This window comes from Carassius auratus, chromosome 39, assembly GCF_003368295.1.
Source record: "Carassius auratus strain Wakin chromosome 39, ASM336829v1, whole genome shotgun sequence".
Taxonomy (NCBI): Eukaryota; Metazoa; Chordata; class Actinopteri; order Cypriniformes; family Cyprinidae; genus Carassius; species Carassius auratus.
In genome coordinates, this window is record NC_039281.1 from 6432199 (window position 1) to 6451765 (window position 19567).

General features: G+C 36.5%; 1 protein-coding gene across 1 annotated transcript in view; it reads right to left on the reverse strand.

Annotated features, from left to right (window-relative positions):
* LOC113057799 (TSC22 domain family protein 3-like) overlaps positions 1 to 16755 on the reverse strand; it is a 30391-nt gene extending 13636 nt beyond the window's left edge. Inside the window, exon 1 of the mRNA XM_026225318.1 lies at positions 16112 to 16755. Coding sequence (XP_026081103.1) covers positions 16112 to 16740 — 629 coding nt within the window. The 5' untranslated portion in view covers positions 16741 to 16755. The remainder of the gene's footprint in view (positions 1 to 16111) is intronic.
* Positions 16756 to 19567: the final 2812 nt, after the last annotated feature.

Genomic DNA, 19567 nt, shown 5'->3' on the forward strand with positions numbered 1-19567 from the left:
GTTATTTCTGGCATGAGCGAATGTTTGGTGTGACACTGCAGGGTTATAACAAGGTGAATCACTTCTACCTGGATACCTTCACCCTGTTTGTTGTTTATGAACCACTTTGCCGTTCTCCATTGCTAAACAGAATTCTCTTCACTGTCCTCACGGCACTCTAGACAGCATGCATCTGGCTGTGGGGGAGCCTCTAAGGCCAGGCTCTCTTCAAACGGCCCTGTGACCTAAACATGTTCACCAGCAGGTTCTCAGAAACTCTGCCTAAATAAACAGAGCACAGGAAGAGACTTTTCATGGACCTCAAATGAGGACAACAAGGAAGTTGGTGTACATGGGCCCTATTATTAGGCACTTCGTGATAGACTCTGGCATGGAAGTTGTGATTTTTGCAGTGAAAGACCCTAGCTACTCTTTCTGCTCTCATGAAAACAAAGTGGATAGTGTCCAACAAAATCAAGCAACTAAATTTGTTATCCTGCAAGTTTTTCACGTTCAGAGGCAACTTGAAATCGAAACTAAACCTGTACACTTTTTATAATAGACACTCTGTTGTGAAAGATTCACTGGTGCATGTCCCTCTGTCAATCAAACAGTGCATATATTTTATCAAAATCTTCTAAAAGTTAGTAGCACTTTCATTCACCAAAATTTTGTTTTGTTTTATTCCTGTATTCTGAAGGATTCAGAATTATTTTGCCTATAACATCTTATTTCTAAAAATGTTTTTTGAAATATGAAGTACTGGGAACACAAGCATTTAATTGGATGTTAAATAAGATAATACTTAATTTCAATATTTAAACGTAATATACTATGATAAATTAACCAGCGAAGCATTTTTTTTGTGTGTGTGTGTGTTTGTATTAGTGATGGCACTATTTCTGATGTGTAATAGTAATTTTGAAAGAACTTATCAAATAAAAGTTGTTATTCTACAGCCCAACACTAAATATCTTGTTTTGGTGGAGAATATCACATTCAGGAAGTAAAATTAGATAAAAATGGGAAAAGTGTTCTTTATTTTGCTTTAGTTGTTGTTACTACTATTCTTTGAGAGCTGATAAAAGTGTATGAAATGAGAGTTTGAAGTATGGGTGACACAAATATAGTTCTCTTATCTGATTTGTGCAGTTATATCATTTGTCAAGATCTAAATGGACATGTGATGTAATCTTACATGTAGTCCTGTGTCTCTTTAAGATCTGGATGACTGTGAGTGTGTAAGAGAAAGGAAGAAGCAGAGAGCGAGGGAGACGGTGAGTGCACATAGAAATAGGGAAATAAATAAAAATGAGGAAGAGAAAGAGGGCGGGCTTTCACAGCTGTTGTTCTGCTGTGTTTCCTCTGATAGTGGACTTGGCTGTACTCCCAGTTCTTTAGGTAAAAGATTCAAAACACAATTACTTTCAATGCTTTTTTTATGAAAGACAAGGTGGAAGTATGCAAAGCAACCCATTCTGGATTTCCACCAATAAATATTATAATTTTTCTTTCAAATTTATATGCATAATTGAATTATTTTACTTTTATTTTTATATATATATATATATATATATATATATATATATATATATATATATATATATATATATATTTTAGAGGATAAAGCATGCTGACTATTATTGTGGTTATACTTTAGATATACAAGAATTAATTCCACCTTCATCCTTATAAAGCTGTCTCCCATCACAGGAGTGAAAATGCTGACAGTGCTGACATGAGCTTCTTATATCTATATCAGCTTATGGCACACACTTTAATTCTTTAATCTGTTCTTCACCACTGACCCTTTGCGAGCTGCACTTGGCCAGGATGTGGAAGGGAAGGAACTTATTCTAGAATACTAATTGAGGGGAACAAAAGCCCCCGATGGGCCTTCACCCATGATTCTCCTGGTGACCATGGCAACACTTAAAACCTGAAAGATAACGTTGTCTAGAATGTCAATGTGCTAAGAATGTCTCTTGTAGACATTTGCCCATGGACTCTTAATATATATATATATATCCTTTTGTGCCTATTGCCCACATGCTTACATAATGGATTCCTCTTCAGAGCAGATGTGCAAAGCACTGTTGAAGTTACAATCCATTTTTTAACATGACAAGGCATTTTTCTCATACAAGTCCAGTCTTTTACCCTCAGGTACAGTCTGCTCTAGTAATGCAACTGTTAGTTAGCACGTAATAGAAAGGTGTGTCTCATCCACAGTACAAATTTCCATGAAAGCATATGCACGATAAAGCTTATATAATACTTGTTTAGGCAACAAAGAGAAAAATGAACAGCTATGAATATGTCTGCCTTGAAAATCATCTCTCTCTCTTTTTTCTTTTTATCTTTGCGAGCATTACAATCAATTCCATGTGTCCGGGCTGTAGTGGACTGGCATATCACTTTGAAATAAATATTTGTTTTAGAGGAAAATATAAATGTCCTATAAGTCCAAACATCATCCAGAACTTTGGACTGATGATAAGTACATTAACCTCTGATAATCCAATATAAAACATCTATCTCTAACTACTAAATGACAACTAATTATTATTTTGAATGTAACCTAAAGCAATGCAACTCTTTTGCTATATCACCAATGATAACGATAAGAAATTTTAAGAAATCAGAATATTAGAATGATTTCTAATATGTAATGACAGATTCAGCCTTACCAGGAATAAAATTCAATTTAAATTGTATTCAAATAGAGCATTAGTGTACAATTAAGTGAGAATCTAACCCATTGTTGCGGAGACTGTTAGAAATTATATACAATACTATAACAGTATATATATATATATAAGTATATATATATAAAGGACACCACAAATCAGTTTCTGGATGCAATTCAGTTACAAGATGCCCAAATTAGCCCATAAGAGCATAATCCTTCAAATGACCTTGGTGTTGAGAAGACTATCCTTGCTGAGATCCAGGAAATCAGAAACAGGAACCTCTCAAAGCATTCATATATTTATATATGGTACAGCTACAGTATATGGAGTAACATACATTAGCTCAGTGTGGAGCTTTCATAACCCCATGCTCTCTGGTTTTCTAAAAATATGAGCATCGAATATGGTCATGTCACGTAAGTCATAAGGCACTCAAGTTCACTGCACCTTTCACAAGAGTATTCTTCTATGTATCCAGAACTGTTTGTCAGTTTAAAAAGCATAGGCCGTATGAATATAAACTGAAACCACTGTTATCATAAATGCTACTTCTTAAGCTTAAATCATGCTTTGAAAAAACACAAATAATTAAAACAAATTGCAGTTTCTTGAAAAAAAAAGGCCAAAGTCTTGAAAAGCTGACTGCCTTTTGAGTTATAAGTAGTACTTTGATTCCTACTGTTGCCATATTGAGGTTTTATGATTTCCCCATTCATTTTTGTACAAGAGGCACATCTCCTCACCCTGTTGTGTCTCTGGATAAGTATGTTCTAGTCTATGAACACTAAAACATTCTTTGCGGTTATTGGACATAAGAGCTGCCCTTTTTCTTCACCAAATGACACATCATGAATTGCTGGCCCTGGGAGATTTCAAATTTGAACCACAGCTCTTTAGTTTAAATCCAACAAGAACCCAATTTCCCCTCTGGACAAGGCTAAGAGCAGCATGTTTCACATTCCAGATCCCAGTCTCTTTGATTTCTTGGCAGAGCTTCGTAAGTTACATTAGCCTGTCCCAGAGTTCAATGTTCTGTTTACTCATTTGTCTATTTGCATTTGCTTGCATGACCAACCCTTCATGATGATCCATTTCATGACATATCAGCAGAAAGAATGCTACCGCAAATGTCATAAATGACACCGGTAATTAGCACAACACAAGACGCAAAAGTGCAAAAATAAGCTACATGCTAACACTAGCCATGCATGTTTAACATTGCAGATGATGTAAACAATGGCTTACAAAGTACGTCTCTTGCACAGGTTTGATTCAGTGCCATATTTTGTCTTCTCTGACTTCAAGAGAACGTTCACCTAAAAATGAAATAAATGATTTTCTTTGAAGAATGACTTTGCAACGCTTGTACATTTAATAAAGGTAAATAAGGAATTGGGCTGCCCAGCTTTAAAATGACTAAAAATTTATATTAACTTAAATTAAATTAAATTTAAAATGGCCGATAAATTTGCAACAAATTATTCAGACCAGTTTTGTGAAATGACCAATTCAGAAAACATTTGTTACTTTTGTAATAAACACTCATTAATAGAGGATAAACAATGTTTTCAATGAATAAAGTCTTACATTTCGGTCTATTCCTCTCACAAAACTATCAAAAGTCTTATATAGAGCAAAACTCATATTAAGCAATTTTCCTATTCTTTTATGCAAACTTTCTACAGACCAGACTGTAAAAAAATTACAAATAAAAAAGCTAAAGAGTAATTAATATCACCTATCCTTGTTGTTGCTGGATTGCGCAACCACTTCCAGTTTACAAGATACCCAAGACTGAACTTGAACTATAATTTATCACAGTGTCTGTTGGAGTCAATAAGAATTAAAGACAGTGCGGTCTACTGGCATGGGCATGTTACGGAGGATACTTAGCAAAAGAGGTTTACAAAGGCTTTCCAGGAGGCTCCAAACTTTTCCGATAAAAGCAGAGTAGGGTTTCTTAAGAACTACTTTAGGTTATTAAAGCAAACAAGTCGATTCAACTGAACAAATCCAGAGTGATGAATCTGTGTTGTTGTCGGCAACAAACCTTAAACCCACATAAATAAACCTTGTAAGTAATATCTGTTTAGCATAAGCAATGTCTAACAATTAGTCAACATCCCTTCGGATAAGCATTCTGCGTTTATGGTAAGACACAGTGCCTTTCCTTCATCAAGCTTGACATTTGTAATGAATTGTGTGCTTATGGAAAGAAATGCTTTGGGGTTGTTGAAACAACCACTCCATGTATGTTTTAAGTTAATGTAGGTGGCATCCGTACCATATTCACAATCCTGATTGAATACAACAAGGTAAATTCAGTTCTATTCATTTTTGAACAGTGTATATGATATGCATTTCACAAGCTTTGTATATTGACTCAAAGTTCCCGACATTAAACTTTGGCAACTTTATGCACCACAAAACAATCTCAGCTTTCACTGCTTAAAATATAGTCTAAGTTCTGGTGCATTTGACTAGGGTTTTGAAAAACCAAGTTCCTTCAAACCTAAGTCATCCAAACCTAAGAAACCAAATCACGGAGAGTTGTTTACTGTGAAAGGGCTGTTTTGGACTGGAAATTGTTCACTACGTAGCAATGTGCACACATATTTTACTCAAACCTGCTGTACACATGCTCACACACCAGTGCAGAGACCACTTGGCTGGTTTGTAACATGTGACTGGTGACTACTGGACAAAGTCCATAAGTAGAGCTATGATCTCCTGAATGCTACACAACAACCCTGTGCAGAAGCTTTACTCAGAACTGCAGCCAAGCAGGATGAGCTGTAATTGCAGGCTGATTCATTCACTCTATAGGTGTTTCGGAGGACACCATGTTCCAGACCAGTCAAGACAAAACCATGATGACCCATGGCATGTCACGGTTAATCTTACAGACTAACATAATGGAAAAACATAGAGGTTTCCATAGAGGCCTGCTCTGCCACAGCAGAACAGTACAGTGTTCTTGATTCAGTCATTGAATGATTGAAACAATCAGGATACATTAAATTACGCTGACAAAAAGTGCCAGTTAAAATATAGATCCTTAAGGTTGTATATTACTAATTCTTATCATTTATGTACATTCATTTGTAGTTCTATACAGAAACTTATAGCTAGAAAGATGTCTTTTGACTCAACAATGGGTGAGTAATTCACGCTATTATTTTAGGTTCCTTCATAAAAGCCCATATTGCAAAAGATCATTTTGATGAATAGATTATATAGTGCTGAGTACGGCTCACTATGTGTAGAAAAAAACAGACTGAGCACTGAAACTCAACTTGCACCTTTTGCTACATTCCTGATATGCAGAACTGCTCTGCTAGGGCGGACTTTGTGAATGCTATAATCTGTTAATATGGGTGCTAAAATAATTACACGGAGCTTTGCATGCGGTGTGAGAAAGGCCTAAGTCATGCACAGATTCAGCTCGGCCCATATGGGCTGACGGGCACTGATATAACAAGGGCAAACGCTGCAGAGGGCAGACTACTGTTGACAGGTTCTGTCATTATCTCAATGGACGTCATTGGCAGGGTGTGAGAAGATAAGACAATAAAGGCCAAGCACATTTCACAGGGCTCACCTCTGTATCATCATATAAACAACTCCTGCTGGTGCTTTCCATGTCATTCCATTCTCATAAACAATGAAGGCAAAAAAAATTTACTGGGAAATATCAATAAATTTCTCTTTAATAAATGTCTCTAATTTCCATAAACGCACAGTTTAATATAATATAATATAATATATGACAACTGTCAGTTTGTGTATATAATTTTATTCAACAGTTCAGTAAATAAGAAGTTAATATTGTGTTATATTTTAAACACAAAAGTGTCTTATCGCTGTTTGGCTGGCATAAATATTACCTATTAAAGTCGAAGCAGAACTGTTATGCTTCTCCGATCAACACACAGAATGCATCTCGCACAAGCCTAATTTCTGAATTAATCCGCGTTTTGAACAAATCCTTTGTATCAATGATTCAATGGCCCAATCATTAAAAGAGACAGTTACATAATTCCTGAATGAATCAGCTGCTTGAACAAATCAAATGAATGAATGCCTCAATTACAAGACATTTACCGACACCTACTGGTTTCTTATTTAGTCTAAATAAAAATTATTGAGTCTAATTTCATAAAAAAGGTCATATTCACATTTTAATAAAAATCTATATTAATAAAAAATAATAATTTAGAAAATATTTGGTGTATCTTTAAAATAAAGGCAAAAGGACTAGGGATTGTTTGTTCTTTCTACTACATTACACAAGGTTTGAAAGCACTGGAAGTGGTGAAAGTTATTTCACTTCAAGACAGTTACCAGCAGAGACTTTTGAGGTCATGAAAACAAATGCCTTGGATGAAATCAAACTCCAGCCGCAGATCTTTTGAGAGTTTGTGCGATCATCTATGTTCAGCCTATGCATGTCATTTTTTCATATTCAGTACAAACCTGTACAATAGAATAACTGTCATTTCACTTTTAACTGCAGCGAAGGTGTTGTGTAGAGTATATTCAATTAAAATGGCCTTGGGGGAAATAAGGATACAGTCCCTAATGTCTGCAATTAAAATGCTATTATGTCTGCCTTGGCAGCCACTTCAACATGATCAGACCTCACATTTGCCCTGAGGTAAACACAGCTGAAGCCATCCAAAGAGTGTTTTGTCAAATCAACAAACCATGACCCCGTGAGGCTGTTTCACAAGCTACCATGGCAGTTTTATTTCACAAGCAAATGATCTGACCTCTCTTCTAATACTTTGGACATACATTTTTGTTGAAGGCCTGCCAGAGTCAACAACATTTACCCCACAGCAGACGCCCTGAACACTGTTTAAAGGGATAGTTAACCCAAAACATGACAGTTATGTCATCATTTACTTACTCTTGTGTCAACCAAAACCTGGTACACAAAAGATGGTGCACTGCCATTCAAAGTTTGTGTTGGTAAAAGTCTCACATATGCTCATTATATATACATTTTTACAAAAAAAAATTTTTTTTAGACATAGTAGAAATAAAAAAAATTAAGCTGTGATCATGAAAAAACAAATATTATTATGCTAAAAGCTTTTTGAAATCTTGATTTAAAAAAAAGTTTTGTGGAAACTGCAGTACAATTTTCTTTAATTCTTTGATAATTTTTTGGAACAATCTAATGTTTTGACTGTCACTTATGAGAAACTCACCGTGTCCTTGCTGAATAAAGGTAGGCATATTCATGTAAAAAAAAAAAAAAAAAAAAAAAATTTTAATCGATAGCATATTTCTGGTCTTCTGAAGTTGTACAATAGGTTTGTGTTACGAACAGACAATTAAAGTCATTATTAACTGACAAATCCATCTTAGCTCTTCTTCGTGCTTATGAGAGAAATAAAAGTGTATGATTCGTGCATGAGTTGATTATTTTGAGTGAGTTCCTAATTAGTTCACAGGAGACGAAGACCAAAAAATACTAAAGTAGCACATTTTCTTATGAGACTTGCAATACAGCATATGAGTCAAATGAGCTACTTTTATGATACTTTTGCATCCTTTTTGAAGCTTGAAAGCCTTCATTGTTATTGCATTAAAAAGAGCAACAGGTATATTCCTCAAACTGTTTCCTTTTGTGTTTGACAGAAGAAATAAAGTCATTTTGGCTGTGTATATAAAATATTCATTGCTTATTTTCACCTGTTCTTTACAAATCCCACCAATTACTGATAAAGTAGCATTTTAGACAATATTTTAAGACTCCCTTTTCATTGGTGAATGAACCCCACCTGTTTCCATTTTAAAAAATGACAGCACATGATTGTCAGTGACATTAATTGGTCCCTTTTAGATTATATGACAGCACAATGTCTCTTTATTAGCCTATCTTAGCATTTAGTCCATCGTCCCAGATCATGAACTCTGAGGCACTCCAGTGCCCTCAATAAGTATGTTTGTGTTATGGCTATAGCACGGCCGCTCTGGATCAGTGAATGCCAGTGCTGGGTGGGCTTGTAGACAGTGCCTGTCACTACCCTGAACCCTGCTTCTGGGAACAGGAGCACCTTATACCAGACAACAAAGCCCGGACTGGCCCCTAGCCTCTGGCTCACTGTCAACTCTCCACCGGCCCAGTCTCAACAATGCTGCTATTCAGTTAGCCAATTAAATGGATATTATACACCTCTGTGCATGTTTATCTGACTATGACAAGTAAATTACTGAACAAGCCTCTGCCATGAAGACAGTTGACCTGTTAAGCCACTAAGAAACTTGATCCACCTGTTGCATTTTATTACAACACCTCATCTACTGTCTGCAAGTCATTTATTACAAACAGCTTGTGTTAAGGGTAGTGCTCGCTACATTGAGAAGCACATGTGGACTCATAATCCGAATAATCATGCAAATGTTCAGTGAAGGTTTCATTTTCAGACCAGCTGCATGACTGAATGCATTGAGTGTGTTACATCAAAAGGCCACACTCACTCAAGTAATTAGCGGAGACATTATCAATTCATTAGGCTTTATGTCTATGATTGACAAAATTGATAGCACATGATCTAAGGCAGACAGAATGTCTGTACTGCTATTCACTGACTAAAACAGCTTTAATGATTCTTTTGAAATATAGCAAAGGCCGTAAGCAATATCACACAAGATGCAGTGCTGTTTGGGGGTTATAAATATATATATATATATGCACATTGAAAAATCCAGAAAGTTTATTAATAAAACAGTTCAGTTATTTTCGACTAGTCAGGTGTTTACCAGGCATAGGTTAAAAAGTTGGTCCTTTTTTTTTCTTTTTCTTTTTTTGAGTGAGCCCAATTAGTGATTTGGATATGTACACCGACTCTTTTTCTTTTTCCCCTTTTGCTTTCATACAGTTAATCACACACCATTAATATTGAGTAATAACCATTACATTGGAACAATTTAATTAGAAATGAAATTACAATAATTTATAGCTCACAAGGGTAACAATTAATTTTTGCATTTTTTTTTTTAAATGAGACATGCTCACTGATGTATGCAGCTTGACAATATAATTTCCAAAATTAATTACAGCCAGTATATGTAGTGATGTTCATATATGAATCGGTGTTTTTGAACAAATTATTCAGTCATAAAGAGAATACATTTTGTTTCTGAATGAATGAATAAGTTAAGTGAATGGTGAATCATTCCTCAATAAATTAAAAATTGCTGAATTTGGAATACTATGTACTTTGGTTTTCTATTTACTTGCAAATAATTTTCTTTCTATGCCAAGAATTCAGCAAATGTATTTGAATGGATCAGTTTATTGAATGGGTCAGTGACTCTTGTCACTTGTACTGTTTGGACATTGTTGTCATAAAATCATAAAAACTGGGTCTGTTCCCCTGAGTAGCAAGGTCAAAATATTAAAAAATAAATAAAATAAAAAAATATCGGACCCACTTTATATTAAGTGGCCTTAACTACTATGTACTAACATTTTAATTAATAATGTAGTACAATGTACTTATTATGTACATACATGTTTTTACATTGTACTTATATTTTAAAAAACCTACATGTAATTACATCTGTATTTAATTTCTGTAATTACATTTATAATTACACTGTTGACCCATACTTTACACCTTAACCCAGCCTTAAACTTACCCATACCTCCAACCCTCTCCCTAGCTAAATAAATGAACAAAAACTAAAAGTTATGTCACAGCATTGCAGTCTGTGATTAATTTTTCACATTGTCGCTTGATTGTTCCAAACCTGATCCAATCAGCATTTACAGTTTTGCTGTTCTTTTGAAACAGAAGTCTTACTGAAGTGCTCTGGCTTCTGTTGACACAGCTGGGAGTGCTAATCGTGTCTTCAGATTGTGGTTTAATGCATGTATAACTGATCTTCTTTGTAGTGATGATCGTGTCAAATAAATACGCCTATGAGGCCACCGAGAGCCAGGGATGGATGGGAATAAGGCTCAGAGGTTCCAGGCCTGGGGTTTCTCAAAGCCTTGATTTCTTCACGCAAATAGTGAAGAAATCGCCTGACATTCTCAAAACAACATTGAAAGGAAGACCATTCAGCCAAAACCACCAGACCCTCATGACCCCTGGACTTTTATGTAACAGTCTGCTTCATGTTCCTTTCCGGAAAATGTCCTGCAGGGTTTAGGAGGATCCCTTGGAAAATAGTTTCATCTTCTGATACGTTTTTGTCCTCTTCTGTAGACTTGGCGGGGTACAGAGGTTCATTGTTAGCATTTTTTGGCATATCAGTACTACTTAGGTATATTGATAGGGACTGCTCTAGTCTCTGCTTCAACAAGTCTTCAACGTTTTGAGAAAGAATAAAAAGCTATAGCTCTCATGTGGCGAACATTAGCTCTCTTTCCTCATGTGATATGCTGGATGCCTTTTATTAGTTGTGGCTCCCTATTTCATTCTGGCTGGACACAAAGTGTGCAGACAAACATGTGACTTTGTATGCGATAGATGAGTGAGCAGCTATCCATCCTTCCATCCATCCTTCCATCCATCTATCTATCTCTGTAGCACATATTCAGCATTCTTGTTAAAAAAAAATTCAAGAAGAAGCCAAAAGTTCTGGCTTGGAGGGAGGTTTGAGAACGAGCAGTTCTGACTTGTGTTTGTTCATCTGTTTGGTCAGAGATACTGGGGTCAGTCTGGGCAAGGCTGAGGGTTCAGATGTTATCTCACATTAGCATAGACCTTGAAGAATCACACAGTGTTGTCTTTTCATGATGTTTTGCAAGATTTTGCACACCCTGCATTTGGACTTGGTTTTGGGTTGTGATGTTGTAATGTGTCAGTTTCTTTGTGCAGGTGAACAATCTTATTATCAGTTATCTTTAAAAGTTTTGTTTACATTCCTGATTTATATGGTGAAACAAAACTCGTTCGTTTTCTTCTTTGTTCATATGTTTTTCTCGGTCTTATATTTCTTGCATCAATATGAGCATTACATAACATTTTTTTTTTTTTTAATTGCACTATATTTAGAACTTAAATATGAGTTTGTTGGTGTTAAATGTTGATTTGAGCAGTTAGAACATATATATATTTTAAACTAATGCAATATATATAATATATATATATATATATATATATATATATATATATATATATATATATATATATATATATATAGTGCACTTTAATGTGTTATGCAATCACCAATTTCCATTCTGCGGGCACCAGAAACACACCTTTTTATTTAAATCCCCACGGATAATTTCCAGAAATGCTGGCTCTGACACTATAGTGTATCATGAGCTGTTCAGCTTGGCATGTCTGAAACCATGTCTCTGCGTGTCTGGAGACGTGGATTACATTTTTGCATATTAAGTATATAGACAGGCATTTTAGCAATATATCTGAGGGTTTAGTGGACAGGACGTATTGTTGGCAGGACCTCTGTTAGTCTGTGTTCTACGTAATATTAAACAGCCACACCTTTCTTATCGTTGTTCCATCAATAACACCATGTTCCTTTCTTAAGACATCAGGAACTTTTGTGAGAAACACAAACAAGTCAGTATTAAGTCTGCAAGGAGTGTGAAGTATGAAATATTATACAGTGTAAGGACGAGAGAAAGGAGTCCTCAGACACTACAGTGCCTATTTTAGAAAAAATGCTGGGATCACTGGGAAAGTAGCCCTTGGCATAGAACGTCCGTCCAACATGAAAAAGAAGAGCATTTCCTGTCATGGAATACAAGAATGAGTTGGTGTACAGACTAACAATGGCTATTTGATGATATTAGAACAGAGGGCTGTTGAACTCTGTGTGTTTAGTAACTGAGACTGTGAAGAGTCTTTTGGCCAGAGGTCCCATGCAGACTGCTCCTGTTTATATCCCCACACCAGGCTCATAAAGAAAAGCTAATTATGTAGACTGTAACCTTTCACTGCCACGTAAAAAACTGAGGACACCCCGATAAAGAAAACGAAACATTAACTGGCACACTGGACTCAAAACATCCTAGTAAGGTTAAGAGGTATATTGTCCTGTCGTAAAACAGATGTGAGATTAGATCCTAAGCAACAACTTTATTGCATTTTAAAAATCAGAACAACCATAAATAAGGTTCCATTTAAATTGCATATCATATTAAAGAGCCACACAGATGGGAAATCAAAAATGACCTGTATTACAGTGTATGATGTAGCTGTCCATCAGTGTAAACAATGTGCAAAGTAATTAAACCAAAAAGTACACGATTTATAAAGTTATTGGCTTCTTAAGTAAGGAGTCGACTCTGAATCGCTGAAACGAGTCGTTACAGATTTCAAATCTTTTGCCCATCTCTATGTACGTCACTAGGAAAACTTTGCATAATAACCTCCGCCTACCGTCTTGGGAGAAACAAAACTACTCTGACCTGCCCCACCCCCCACACACAGACGCTCTGTTTGGTGTGATAGCATCATGTCGAGGAGACAGTGTGTTTTTAATTGTAAAGGCAAGTTTGTTTTATTTTCACTGCCAAAGAATGAAGATCAAAAGAACCAATGGCTAAAATTCATTTTTACCACAATACCAGAGCAGTACAACCAATCCCTTTTGTTGTGTTCACAAAATTTCACTGATGACTGCTTTTCTAATCTCGGTGAGTACAAGGCGGGATTTTCAAAGCGTTTGGCCATTAAAAAAGGGGTTCATTACAAACTTTATTTAGACCAACAAGCATCTCCGAATTACAACGCGAAGTATGATTATGAAGTTATGTGTCTGTTTTCTCCCGAGCGTCTTATCAGTATGTGTGCTGTCTGCAGCCTGTCTGCGCTGATCTTCATTTACAAACACGTCATTAACATGAAGTGTAACAAGTGCTGCTAACAGATATTCTGTGATAAAGTAATCCATATGAAAACAACGCAATGTACGTTTTTCACGTCTCCCTTCGTTATATCTAATGTGACCACGCCCCCGCGCTGAACGCGCTATTCAGATTCAAACTGAAGCGCGCGGCTTGAATACGCACACACAGAAGAAAAAGCAGCGAGACTGTACAAGTTTTTTTATTTTACTGTTTGCTTCGCGGTGAGATGAATAAGACAAAATTCACCCCAAAAAGATGCTAACGCATTGTTTACCATGAAGTTGTGTGCGGAACAACCAATCAAAACTATGTCAGTTGACCAATCAGAACACAGTATGCAACCGAAAGGTGGGGTTTAAGGAAACTGAATCTTTTGAACAGCTTCGCGTGAACCGTTTGGGGATCTCTGAGAATTGAGGTAATTTTAAAATGATATTTTGACAAAATGACAATGTTTTTTAACCTTGGATGGATTTAAACCTAATGTACAGGACTTATAAACAGTGATAGGAAGCTTAGAATTTTCATCTTACTGGCTCTTTAATATTTATTGCATCATATTTAGGACTCAACAAGGACATTTAAATATGCTTGTTTTAGATATTTATCTGGGCTGTGGGATTATTTATTTATTTCATGCATTTTTCTATCTATTCTTTTTAATTAATTTCATAATTATGCATTAACAAATAATTTCATGATCTGCATATCATGTCATTAAAGTGTTATTTCACATTAAAGTATGAAAAAAAAATCAATTTACAGCTCTACTTTTCATATGTGTATTTTTTCTCTTAAATGCAATATCATGAGACAGATTTTTACAACAAGTGTTGCTATGGGAACTCCCTTTTTCATATGAAACGTCTTATTACTTTATCATGCCATGCTTCTTTTATTAGTCATTCAGATCTTTTCATTTACAATAGTTTCAAATATGAATTGTATATACCCAAGTAAAAAATGATTTGCTGACTCTTTTTACTCCATTTAACTACAGCTGTCAAAACTTAAGATAGCAATTTGAGCAGATATGCGGTGTCTTGCTGTCAAAGAAAAAAAATTATCAGCTACTAAGACAGTATGACAGGCTACCTATAAACATTTAACCCTTATCTCTGCTACGCTGACAGGGAACATTTCTAAAGTGAAATCCAAAGGTGTTGTTTTACAGTAACAACACATGGAATACGTTCTCATCATCTGGCTGCAAATGTCCATTAAATATAGTTCTGACTTTTTGTTTTAATACCTGGCTTTAGCTGTCTATTTCTCCACTAGGCCTTATCTCTAACTCTTCTGCAGACTAAACGTTTCAAACACCATCAGATTAGCAAATTATCCTGGTGTACTGTATGTTTCTTTAATTTGGAGAGCATGGTTTTGTGGAAAATAATACACTTTGAGCTTGATCTCTATTAGCTAGTTTTGCCAAATACCTGCTGTGGATGGTTTGCATTCCATTTTTGACACTTTACATTTGCCATAAGATGGCAAAAAGCACGAGAAAAATGCTTTTGGTTTTGGTGATTGTTTAAAACAGTAAATGCTAGAACAACAGGAAGGGATAAAGGAAAATACAAATTTTTTTATTTTATTTTATTTTTTTGTGAAGAGGCAGTTGGAAAAGAAGAAAAGATTGCTCATGGAAGAGATGAGTTTTTGGTTGTTTCTTGAGGATTGTTAGGGATTTGGCTGTCCGGAGTTTAATATGTCGTACATCACATCGGCTCGTTCCAAAATTCAATATTATGCACACACACTGTCAAACATGACACTGCAGCAAGTGTTAAAGGTTTATGGGATTTAAATGCATCCAGGGCTGTTTTGGAAACTCCTGTGACTATACAATTTTATAAACATGCATATTATCCGGAGTGGAATTTGTTTTTCTGCATACTTCAGCTATGAGGTGAAAGACTATGCCAGGATGGTATGTAAATTCCCCATAGTTTGTAAATGAATGGGTGTTTTGCAAATCGTACTGGCTGGGGCAAAACAAATCTGCATGCATTTTATGTGAAAAAAAAAAAGAAATAAAAAAAAGAGCTTGAATATTTGCACACAATCATTGCATGAACCTGGTGAGCAATGAATGGGGCGTATTTAAGAAGTGAGAACTGCTTTAAATGGGACTGACTCAAGATCCTCTTAAAGGCATGTTCTTCATACCAATCTACACATTCCTGGAACCCTACTGAGACTGCAAGCCAGTTGAGCGTGGTTCTTAATCATGTTTTTATCAAGAATTGGTAATAACTAGTATTGTCTGATGTTTATATTGAAATTGTGTAACATTAATTGGTGTTGGCTTAGTGGTCGGCAATTAATAAATGATGAATTACAACCCAAACCCATTAAAAGAGCTTGCTTCAAATGAAATGGTAGTGTTAACACTTAAAAAAAAGATACTTAAAGTCATTCATAAGCAGCCATCCAGGAGATGGTCAGAATTACATAAGTGAAACCACAGCATGTTGTTGTCATCAAACTCGAACATCCCAACGTTGACAATCACAGCTCTGGCAGAGATGTTTGTAGTTTTAGATGATTGTGCAGAAGCAGGTGTGTGACATACAAGAGAAGTTTCACATACCTGTGGAAGAACAGCAGTATGGACAGCATGGTTTGGTCAATGTTGCTGTTGCAGATGCCCTCGTTGAGCAGGTAACAGGGGTCCCGGACCACTGACTCCAGCGAGTCCTGTCTCATGATGTTGTTGATCTTGTCTGTGTTTAGGTTCTGAAAGTGAAGCTGGTCTCGGAGCTGTCTGAAGTGGTTGACGGACGTAGGGCTCCCCAGGCTGGTGTGACCCTCTCGACCCGGCTCAGGCTCGCAGCCATTGGCCAGATCCAGACAGCAGCTGCAGCAGTCCAGGCCGATGGGCGAACGGCACTCCTCGTTTGACATCAGGTCAAGTTCCCCCTCATGGAAGTCAGACGGTAGCCGTGACAGGTTCTCCTCCACCTGCTCCCAGGTGATCTTCAAGCACGCCTCCTTCCTACTCTCGTCCACCTTCTGCGAGCAAGTGTGCCAGGTGCCACGGGAAAAGAAGCAGTTGTGTTCTTCCTCAGTGTGAGAGTGTGTGTGAGCACACACGCAACGCAGGTTTTTATATGCCTGATGCAGCGGGAATGCGTTTGAAAGAAGAACCAGAAGCTGCTTGTTTTTTTTTTCTTCTCGCTGTCTCCTGCCCCGGACTTTTTCCTGCCCCTGTGCGTGCATACAATGCAGACAGCGAGAGAGGAGGTGGAGGGATGGAGAAGAGGGCTGGAGAGGAGGGAGGAGGAATCTCTCTGATTGGTGAAGAATGCTGAGCAGTTCACAAAAAGATCCCGCCTACTTTCCCCTCAATATCACGATCAGGGCGGAGCCAAGTTAGGAAGGGAGTAAAAGCATGCTCTTTAACGTGCACTTCAGAGCTGCCAGGGGCGGAACCCTGAGAGAAACATTTAGTACTTCCCCTGTTTATATCACTAAATCAAACACAAATGTCGTTTTTTCCTTACTGGTTTGGTCTCACTTTCCACTTTCCTAGTGTGCAGTGTTCTGTGTCCAATGATTCATTGCTAAAATGTTTTGTCGTGTTTGCCTTTTACCAATTATTATCATTATGGTAACACTTTAGAATAGGTAACACATATTAGTTGCTTATTAGCATGCATATTACTAGATTATTAGCCATGTATTAGCGCTAATTAAGAACATATTAATGCCTTATTCTGCTTGACCTTATTCTACATCCCTAATCTTACCCAATACCTAAACCTAACTACTACCTTACTAACTATTAATAAGCAGCAAATGAAGAATTGAGAAAAATGTCATAGTTAATAGTTAACAAGTGTTACCTATTCTAAAGTGTTACCTATTATTTGATCGAGGTTAAAGGTCAGTGATCCCATTTATTTTGTCTATTAAATTCCTGTTGCAGGGAGATGTTTTGACAGTCTGTTTACTGTAAGTGAATCAGATTTAGAACTTTGCGTAAATAGGATGCCTATCATATTGCTTAACATGATAAAGTAAAAATGTTGACATAACATTAACTCCACAAAGCATGCTCTAAAAATCATTCAGTGGTCAATAAATTCTCTGAACACCTTCCAATGTTCCACTGAGCAGGTCTGAAATGTGTTAAATGTGATTTCGTCACATCTTTAGCTGAACTTTCTATTGAAATTCATTCAAAGGCCATTTACAAAGCAAATATTATTACTGTTAGGGCCAGTGAAAGGCCTGAGCCAGCTCTGAAATTTGATAATACAACATAGTATGATGTTTAAGTATTACATATTATGTGTAGTGCAGAGTTCCTCAATTCAGTGCATTGTGCTCATTTAACAACGTGTTCAATTAATTTCTGGATCAGCTCTTGAAATTTAATTTACGGTGTAATAAGACTTATCAAAAGCCTGTTAATAGGAGTTCAAGAAATTACATTTAGCAGAGAACAGGCAAATTATGAGACACATTGGGGCATTTAAGGATTTTGCCAGCATGGGGTCATTTAGGTTTATTATTTGGCCCTCTGTTGGCAGAAACTGTGAAGTGCACAAATATTTGACTGTGGGAAATGAAATGATTGCATTATACGCTGAATAAGCTCTCTGAGTTCAAGTGTTTTTAACACAGTCTGAGAATATAAAACATGAAGTGTGTCATACGAGAAATTGCTTTAATACAAACATGAAGAGTTTCTTATAAGCTTGATGAATTCAATCTGTGATGGATAGTTATAGATAACTAAATGTATGTTAGATAATTTAGCAAGAAATGGTTTTCACATAGAATACATATGGTGTTAAATTTTAATATGCATGTAAGTATGATGGAAAATGTGTGTTTGTGTGTACACACATACACACACACTTTATGTATACAAATGTTCTACCATATATGATTATTTTATAGTTAAATGTTCCAGCAATTTATTTTGTGCTAATTTATATTGTTCTATGTTGTGCTTCCAATATATTCTGTAATATAATACAGCAAGCAAAGGTTTGCCTTATATGCACACAGAATACTATGGTGGAACATTTTCACAGTGGGTGGTGTGTTGGGCCCAGGCAAAGCTCCCGGGCTTTGTTCCCATTTCCAAGAGTCCCCCTCCTTCCCTGCTGTACTGTTACAGTGAACCCGGGGTGAATAATGTGACACTGACAGGTTGCATATGCAGCAGGTGTGTGCCTGAGGCTGGAGAAAGCGTAATATAAATGCTCACTTTGAATGTTACCTATTGTGCACACTAAAGCTTTGCACTGATTCTTTGATCTATACATGCTAAGGCAACAGAGACTGTTTTCCAGGCTAACATGCTGGGTTCTGATCGAAAAACATGCCTTTGCTTGTTATTATGGATTTATTGTCAATATCACTGCCTAGATAAAAATGTAATCAAATTAAACTGTGGTACTGTCTTGTCACAGCTTGTAGAGATGTAAACATGTTTGGGTAAAACGGTTTGCTTCATAGCAATCTAGCACTGATCAATCCAAACACAAGATTCAGGTCAGCAGTCAGCCACACGTTATCACTTACATTTCTTCCATTATCACATTCACTCTTCTCACCCTATTCAAAATGAACAAATTATGTGTTTTTCATCAGGGGAATGGCACATGATAGCTGATAAATACTAAAGTGACTGATATCTTTTTGATCATTATCTGATCAAGGTGTTTTTGTTTTTTTAACAAAGTCAGTATCAAAACATATGGTGCATGTTCTGAATGCCAACTGGTCAATACTGTGTTCATGTGTGTGTGTGTGTGTGTGCGTGTGTGTGTGCGTGTGTGTGCGTGTGTGTGTGTGTGTGTGTGTGTGTGTGTGTGTGTGTGTGTGTGTGTGTGTGTGTGTGTGTGTGTGCGTGCGTGTGTGTGAGTGCGTGCGTGCGTGTGTGTAAATATACTTAAAACAAGATACATTTCCTTGAAAAGCAGTTGCTTGACATATATTAGATAATATATGTTTGCTTTATGATAAAGCATATTGGAAAAAAGGATTTTTGCTGTTTGTTTGTTTTGTTTTTATTTTCAGGTAGGTTCAT